The 9287-nt window shown below is 39.5% G+C and overlaps 1 protein-coding gene across 1 annotated transcript in view; it reads left to right on the plus strand.

The window, feature by feature from the left end:
- LOC118322988 (Na(+)/H(+) exchange regulatory cofactor NHE-RF2) overlaps window positions 1–9287 on the plus strand; it is a 32439-nt gene that overhangs the window by 17321 nt on the left and 5831 nt on the right. The window contains exon 3 of the mRNA XM_035654884.1: window positions 5924–6151. Within this exon, the coding sequence (XP_035510777.1) occupies window positions 5924–6151 (228 nt within the window). The remainder of the gene's footprint in view (window positions 1–5923; window positions 6152–9287) is intronic.

Here is a 9287-nt window from a genome sequence, read left to right on the forward strand (position 1 = left end):
GGTGATTTCAATCATCTTTTTTGTCTTAATACAATCTTTTTTTTATTAACATTGCAGCATTACTGATGTGTTTGATGTTCCCTCACAACTTCATTATTCACATATAATATCAACAAGAATGTAACATGGAATAAAACAAGCAGACAGTAATTGCACTGTAAAAATCAGATGCACACACAGCATTGCTCATATCAGCAAACTGACTGTTCATTACTGTCACTGTCAACAGTACCTAAGCAGGGTGGGGCAGAATTCTTTTAATTTTTTAAACAATGGGTCTTTGATTTCACACAAAAGGAACAAAAAGCAGACTTGCATGAGCTAATGCTAACACTGAAACTTAAAAAGTCTATCAACATTTTACTCTTATAGTGCTTCTAGCAGATTTGTTTTAAAATTAAAAGTCTAGAATATGTGCTTGAAGGCTACATACACAGACTTAATTAAATGAAGTCAAAGATTGAGGCTAAATCTTCAGGGCCCAGGCAAAAAGTTGACCTTTCCACGTGTGTGTAAATAAAGGAGCAGCAGTACAAAGTACAGTATATAGTATTATTTGTAAAAATGTAAAATGTTATTTAATCTAACTCTTGGATCATTTGGTTGCTTACTATTAAAAAAATGCTAAATTTATAAACCAGTTGTCAAAAAGTGAAACAGTTGTGTTACAGGAATACACTACAATGTATCCTCCAACTTAATTGACATTTTATTGCAGCAGAAGTCAATGTTTGCTGCAGTTTTGAACACTGTAGGCTTATGGTAATTTCTACATAGCAAGCCCAGCTGGAAACCCGGCTTTCAACTCCAGCAGAATTTTTCCAAGCTGAGAAATAACATTAACAAACTGCGATACAGTTTTTAGGTCATGGAAGATCGATTTATGGAACGTCAGTGTGAGTGTTTTTGCACTACACACATTAAACTGAAAAAAGTTCCTAATAATATATGCTGGCACTCAAAGTCACATCTGCATTAAGCAAACCAAACTCGACAGGATAAACTGCATACTTTTGACCTAGGGCTTAAAGGAAACTAGACCTCCTGATTTATTAGAATGGGGATATTAAGTTAACGATAATCCCCGATGGGAAGCGAGCAAGTAAAAGCATTGTTGACAAAATGCCTTGCACGCACGCATACACACACACACACACACTGGATTGAAAGTTTCTTTGTAGCAAGCAACTCAAAGACACACATGCAAACATACACATGCCCAAACACACTTCATTGTGTTGTGGGCCAGCAAGCAAGCCAATGATCCTTGGCTGTGAAAGGGTTAACAGCGGTCATGATCCATCCATCGCAGTAGGCCACTGCTCAATTATTCAACAAGCTGCGATCTAGTTTCATCAACTGCCAGCACCACTGCCAGCAGCCACATGCAGAGAGCAATATGTGTGTGCAAATACGCAAATTAAACATGTTAACTGGTTTGTTTTCATTCTCAGTCATACACCATCTACACATCAGACTGTCTCATTAAGACTCGCAGATACAGTGTTGAACACATGTGGATGCACCACTACTGCTACATTCATAATTTAAAAGAAAATGTGTCAAATCAGTTTCAGAAAAAGCAACATTCAAGCTTGTCCTGAACTCTATCATTTCACCATGCTATATGTAAATGTAAATAAAACCATCGAATATTTCAGTTATGATCCGTTAATAAACACACAGTGTTGATTTTCCATCATTAAGACAACATTTGTAATTAACTGTTTGTTGAACCCCTCTGCTGAACAGTGATTGTCCAATCACAGTTTAGCAACTGTAACAGGTTATTGAAACGGTATGCATGGGGCTAAAAACAATAGGCTAGTACTTTGAATCCATCTGAAGTCAAGTTAAAATCTTCATTAATACATTTAAAAGGTAGATATGACATGCCTTTTGAAATCAAGAATACAAAAAGATTCCTTACTTTAAGGATTTTTTAACCATTAAGCTGCATGTCTTGTACAACACTCAGTGTACAATAAACTGGTAATGCACATAAAAATGAGCTGGATGAAAAGTATCAAATGCTTATATACTCGTACTTGTACCTCTCTTGTAACATTAAAAGTGCATAAATCTAAACCATACTGTGAATGGTCTAAACTCTTTCTTGCTTGTCTAAATATGTAAGCTCAGCAGCACACTCGTGGCTTGGATTGCGCCTCATTTATGTCGCTTTTGACAAAAGTAAATGTAAACAGGGTTAGATTAGATTGAAATAATATCATAGGTCTAACTAGCTGTACGCTGCAGTATTCTTGGTGTGCATGTTTTTTATATATAAATCTGTGTGTTAAACTACATTTTAACTGTTGTTTAATAGGCCTATGTGCTGTTAAGTCAGATAGTCTGTCAAACACCCAAAGCAAATTTCTCCTAAGGGGGACTGTAACTAATATAAATCTAAGAGCAATGCTTATTTATTTCCCAAATGAGTCATCAATAATAGATGCTGCTGACATTTTCCCAGAAACATGCAGTTTTTCCCTCAGTCTTTATACACATATGTATTGCTACATATGTTAGCCTTACATATCTGCAAACGTATATAATTAAGGACGTACAGGATTCTCATTTTAAAACGAGTCTGCTGCAAATGTTAAAGTCAGCTGGAGACAACATTTTGAACCCATGGTGCTAACATTAGCTATCTAGCTACAGCTGATAAAATATGGTGCCGTTGTCATTTCAAACAACAAACTTGACAGCCGCCGGCTAGAAATGAAAACCCTGCTCCTGTGTACCGTTGTAAATACCATTACCAAGAATTTAAAGTGGTAAATCTGCCTCTGTTATCATTTAATCGCTTATGTCCTGTTTGAAAACTGAAAGCTATGGTTGGCATAGCAACAGTAACTAAGGGAGGCGGTGTTTAGTGTATTCAGCTCAAATTTCTATTCATGTTCCAATAGATTTTGTGGGGGAAAAAAAGTTGTCTAATTTCTAATGTAATCATAACTGCATAACCCAACCACAGAGACAAACACAAGTCTTGTGTGTACATGGTTCTCTCCCCCACATGTACTCACAGACTGACAGAAACAAGGGCTGATTGTCACAGGAAACTGAAGGAATTCATGGGATGGCACTTGTCCCTTCGACGGCACATCCTCTCTGTGTGCCACAGTCAGGACGCTGAGGTCAGAACGGGTGTGTGTTGTGTTGTGTTGGGGGAGCAAACTCCATAATGTTCTGCTGTGGGCGTGAAATATTCCATATTGTGCCCCCTTATAGAAAAACACCCTGATTTATTGCCAAACTTTCCATGTGAACTTGTTTTGAGCAGTTACATTCAAGCTTGTGGAACAAAACATGGATGCCGTGTTTTCCCAGTAGTTCCTACCACTTCTCCTCCCATTGGAAACAAAAAAATGTCCAATGCTGATAACTAACCGCTTTCCTGATTACAAACTAGTTTGCTGACAAAGGGGGAAAACATTACATCTCATTTTTCTTTCTTTCTCTCTCGTCAAAATATTTTTCCCAAAAACCATGAAGTTTTCAACACCCACAGTTCAAACAAACATGGCGAGACCGCATTTTGCTTGATGGCCTCTCGGTTTGGAGGGGTTGTGTGCCTCGACCTCTTGTTGCTGACATTTTTCGAACCAGGAGTCTTTGTCCTTTACACTTTCACGCACAAGTCCAAACATCTGCGCCCATCCACCGTCGGTAAACAGCGGGGGACGCACGCAGGGTCGCATTGTCATAACTGACTAAAGACCTGTAGCGAATAAGACTGAACCAAAAGTGTCCAAAAGGCACACTAACGTCAAATCCCCAACGTTGAGAGATGGCACGGACCCCAGGGGGTGATTAGTGGGGAGTGGACACGCATTGAAAGGCAGTCGGAGGTTAGATTGGCAGACACTTGCGTCTCCCCCACATAATGACTCCCAGCTGTGCTACTCTCACTGTTTATGTTAGAGGAGTTTCACTGCAAACTCTTTTCCTCCCCATCGTCGCTCGCTGGAAACTTCTGTCATCTTGATTTTTCTTGTACCCGCCCCGGTCTCCGTATTTATCTGTTTATCTGTCCGCTGCGTTTCTCTGCTTAACTTGTTTCTTTTCTTGAACTCTCTTTCTCAACCCTATCGCTGCATCTCATTTTCTATCCCTCCCACGCGCTCTCTCCCTCTATGCTTGTTCCCTTTCTCCTCTCCCTCTTTCTGCCATTTTTCTTCTTACGCCCAGATCCCAGGATGCTAATATATTTGATTTCAGATGTATTTTGCTCTCCTTTGTAAGATCTGTGCTTGCTGCCCGGCCCAGGCACTTCCTCTCCAGCCAGGAAAAGGAGGATCTGGAGGGTTTCATGAGAGTTGCTCTTACTCTCTCTAACCTTCTCTTCTGTCTCTCTCTCTCTCCTTCTCATGGCAAGCTGCCTAGATCCCTGCTATCCTAAAGAATTCAGTGCCTGAAATAAAATTATACGTTGCCATCTGTGTTATTTTACAGGCGAGGGGTAGAAAGGAGGCACTGTTGTGGGGATGCATTTTAATAAGTTTAAAAAAAAAAATCTTTAAAAAAAGCCGTCCTTTTTCTTTCTGTCAGAATAAATCAGCAACCATCTTCTCGTCTCTACACACTACACTACCTTTGTCTCTCTTTCTTGCTCTCTCTCACCCTTCCCACATACTCCATATGTATTTTTAGCAGGAACAAGCTGGACCATGATGGAAGCTTCACATATGCAGTGGAAAATTAGACTTCTCATGCTTGCGTAATGTGATTGCGGGTCTGTCCCATGCACACAACATGGGTAATGTATGTAGACGCATATTTGTTCACCCAACACTAACTCTACCTGTCTGGTACCTCTAATATCTAATACCAGCTGAGGTTACAGAGCCGGCCACAGTGCTATCATCCCTCTCGCTGCACATTCTTTGCCCGCTGTGTAGGTGGTAAATCAGTGTGATCACACTGTAGAGCTCAAGGCACAATTATACAGGTTCTATAAATGTCTTCATCCAGGCTGTTAGAAGTGTCAGTGATGCGTTGGAAATGGGCAGCTTCACTCCAGAGTGAAATACAGTCTGTAATAAAGCGTGCCATCTATTCCACAACTGAATGACAGCACAAAATGAAAACATTAAAAAGGAGGGTACATCTGTAACCAACAAAGAGATTTTTTCCATGTAACTATTATTTTATCGCATTCACTCACTCAATATGATACACTGAATGTGGTAAAATTGCATTCCTTTACAATATAATAATTATTAGTGCCTTGAATTGACACTCCACCCACAGTTTTTTGTATAAAACATTCGCCCTACATGCTTGAAAGGTGGTTGTTCTAAATGACTCAGCTGTTTGTTTTCAGTCACCTGCTGTGTTCACATACTCTGCAGAGAGAAGAATGAATCTCTCACTGGTCCAATCTTTCTATGTGTGCTGCACCATTTTATGGGCTTTTAAATAATGTAAATACCAATATTGTAGTGTGTATTGTCCTAGTTGAGAATGACCCCATCTTTCCTTGGAGCTCCTGTGGTTTCCTCTTATGTTTGCCATCATGAACTTATGGATGAACCTCTGCATTTATATTTTTATATTTTACCTATATTCTCATTGTATCACTGTACTCATTTTATTTCTATCATTACTATTATTATAATGTATTTTTTATTATTTAAGTGTGTTTATCCTCTTGACCTTGCATTGCAAGACCTTTTTTTTGTCTTTAAAACTAATGCTTCAATTTAAAAAACATTTGAAACAGTAGTTCATAAAAGATATGACTATTATAAGGGGTAAACTGTGCAATGTTTGTGAGCACACTGCTTCATTTGAGTCATACTAGTGACATTTGTATTGCTCCAAACCCAGCCATCAAGAGTGTTGAAAATACTGTATGTGGAGCAGTTTGTTGACACCTGGCGATATCACAGGCTTCTCTCATCTCTTCCAGGAGGCTCTTGCCCAGGCTGAAGCCCAAACCCAGGCCCAGTCCCAGTTACGGCCCCGCGTAGACCCGTCCGAGCTCGTTCCACGTCTGTGCCACCTGGTGCGATCAGACATGGGCTACGGCTTCAATCTCCACAGTGATAGATCCCGACCCGGACAGTACATCCGCTCCTTAGACCCAGGATCACCCGCAGATCATGCTGGGCTGCGGCCACAAGACAGGCTGGTTGAGGTAGGTCAGATTTTGTTGACATTGTCAGATGGATTAAAATATTACTTGAATAGAAAATAATTTAACACAGAAAACTTAAGCGACCAGGTGATTCCAGGACTTCTTGTGCAGGTCCAGACACAAATACAAATATTTGTGTGACCTAATCAGATGTGTGTGACAGTGTGTGAGTAGTAAAACATCAGGCACCAAAAAGCAGAGGAGTGAGGAGGCTGTGAACAATGTGCACAAGGTAATGAGGTGATTACTGATAAATGATTCTGGGTTAGTCTGGTACACGTCAGAGATGATTTACTGGGTGTTAGAAAATCGCTCCAGAGGCCCCTTGTGAGCCTTCATCTTGCCACTTTAGAGAAGAATTTTCTGTATCTTTGTAGGTGTGTTCGTACATGAGTGTTTCTGTGTGCCTACACTCACTGATTTTGCACATGTGCCCACATTTCTGCACAATTTCCAGGGAAAGTAGCTAATGGTTGCTTTTGGAAGGTATTTATTTGTGTTTATTTAAACACAAAAAAAGGGAAAATTTTACATTGGTCCAATACAAAAAAGTAGCTCGACTTATCAGTAGTTATAGTTTGTTGCTATTTTAGAACAAAGCTGTTAAGATAGTCTAAAATGTAAGTTTAAAGCTACATTTAATGCACTTTCCCACACCTAATCGAATGCAGATGTGACCCTATCTACATACACTGTCACAGCTGTAATTAAAATGGCAGGAGTCATACTTATGTATATTGTCAGGCCCCTGTTTCTAACAATAACAGTACCTGAAGCCTGGACTCAATCTTAACTGTGTGTCAGGCTGTAGAGAGGGAAGAGGCCGGTCATAGGGGAGAGGAGAGGTAGTTTTAAATCAGTCTGATCGCAGGGGCTGACAGGGGAAGAGACATGGTGGGGAGGGAAGGAGGAGTGTGTGTTTTTGTATGTCTCTCCTTATAAAACAGAGAGAAATGGAGGCAGAGAGTGAAGATGAAAGGACAGAAAGGAAGAGACCACATACTTTTGAGTGACAGTCAGATAAAAGTTAATGGTCATTTATTGAAAGCTCCAAAAGGGGTGAGGAAATGGGTGACAAAGAGATGGGTGTTCAGTCAACTCTCCCCTTGTTTAAAAAAAATGCTGGCAGTAATATCATAATTTTCATTATAAGCAGTTTTTCATTTGAGTGTACACGCACAACATTCACCCTTCATTCCCATGACCTTTGCCCTCGCTGGCTGTACATCAGGGTCCAGACCAGGCTGCAGAGCAGGCCTAACCGGATTCTGATTGTAAGGTTGAACAGAGTTCATTTAGGACCCCAAAAGTATAAAAGAACGCACTCATGTTTTAGACTATTTTTCCATCTGGGTTTTGACTCACTTCTTACCTTCCAGACAGGTATTTGTTATATATGGGTAGCAGTTCATGACAAAATATCCTAAAATGCATGAGGTAATCCTTTGTATAGTTTTTTTTTTCCAAAAGGTGAATTGTGTAAGGGCTTTCCGGTGCTTTCAAGGACTCACAATGACCAACAGACCTGTTAAAATATGGCATACTTCATAATATTTTGTAGAAAAATCCAACACAGAAGGAATTAACACAACAGTTGAACATTTTGGAAAAGGTCCAGCATATTTCCTTTCTTGCCAAGAGTCAGATGAGAAGATCAATACTCGATTAATACCCACTCTCTTGCACTGTCAATACATGTAGCTGGAGCCAGTGGCCAGTCAGCATAGCTCAGCATAAAGACTGGAAACAGGAGCAAACAGCTAGCCTGGCTGTGTACAAAGGTAACAAAAACTCAATTAACATGTTATATATGTTTCCTGAAGTCAGGCTAGCTATTTCCCCATTTCTAGTCTTTATACTAAGCTAAGCTCACCAGTTGCTACATATTTACAATACCAGATATGAATATCGACTGTGTAATAACCACTAGATATAGTGGTATCAATCTTCTCATTTAAGTCTTAACAAGCTCTCAACAGCCAGTAACAACATGTCAAAATATTATTTTAAAGATGTTGCAGGGACAACTGTGATGAAATGTTCACTGTACCTACGGTATCAAAAACAATTTTATGTCATTGCAATTTGATTTTCAACTTGCTGAGGGGGTGCGTGTAAAGTAGGAGAGCTGCAGTTGTTTGTCAGAAAGTCGAAAAGAGGCAAAATGTTGTTTGATTACATTCAGCGACAGTCTTGGCATTAGAAGATGCTGATGTACTGATGCTCCTCTGGAAAATTAGACGGCTGGTGAGAGTGTGTGGGAACATCCTGCAGCGGGTCACTGATGGCAGTAACAGTACGCCACATCCCAACATCCCTCCATGGAGACATGAACTGAGGATCACATTTACATGCACACACAAATGAAGTTCCAAGGTACTCAAAACAGTCTCAAGGCAAAACTCATTTCAGTTAAATGAGTTTTATTTGCATGTTCTACATGTGCACACATTCCCAAAGCAAAGATCTGAATATAGATTGTATGGAAATAAAAAAAAAGATGTCTGATAATGTCTGCTTAGTTTAGAGCTCAAACAGTAGATTGACAGGAAATTATTTAGATAATTCATTCATTGTTTTAAGTCACACATTTCCTAATCGCAGCTTCTCCAATGTGAGGATTTGCTGCTTTTTTAGTTCAGTTTATTGAGAAGTAATGGTCCAGATTGATCTATAATGAAAATAACAGTTAGTTGCAGGCCTAGTTTAGTTGTTCCTAACAAAAATTAGGAGATTTTAAAATGTATTTAAACTATGAGCACTGCTTTGTATTATTTATGTATCAGTTCTATTCACATATTTTTACTGTTTACTGTTTGTATAAAGCTTTCGACTGTTTTTGTTTTGCAGTTATTTTAAATTTCCTGCAGGATGCTGGAAGGTAAACATTATGAGACTCTGAATGTTCTGGTAAATATGTGATTTCATGCAAGCTTAATAACTTTATCTCAGTGTTTTAGTTTTGTTTGGAAAGAAAAATCTGAGCCTCTGTTGAGTTAGTTGGCTGTGTGTGTGTGTGTGTACATGCTGATAATTGCAACCATCTCTGACCATGCGTCAAGACAGCGCTGTGTTATCTGTCAGCAGCTTGTTTAGAGAGGTGAACAACCATGACAGATCTCTCTCTCTCTCTCTC

The sequence above is a fragment of the Morone saxatilis genome, unplaced genomic scaffold (assembly GCF_004916995.1).
Source record: "Morone saxatilis isolate NCDOM2014 unplaced genomic scaffold, NCSU_SB_2.0 Contig14, whole genome shotgun sequence".
NCBI classification, from domain to species: Eukaryota; Metazoa; Chordata; class Actinopteri; family Moronidae; genus Morone; species Morone saxatilis.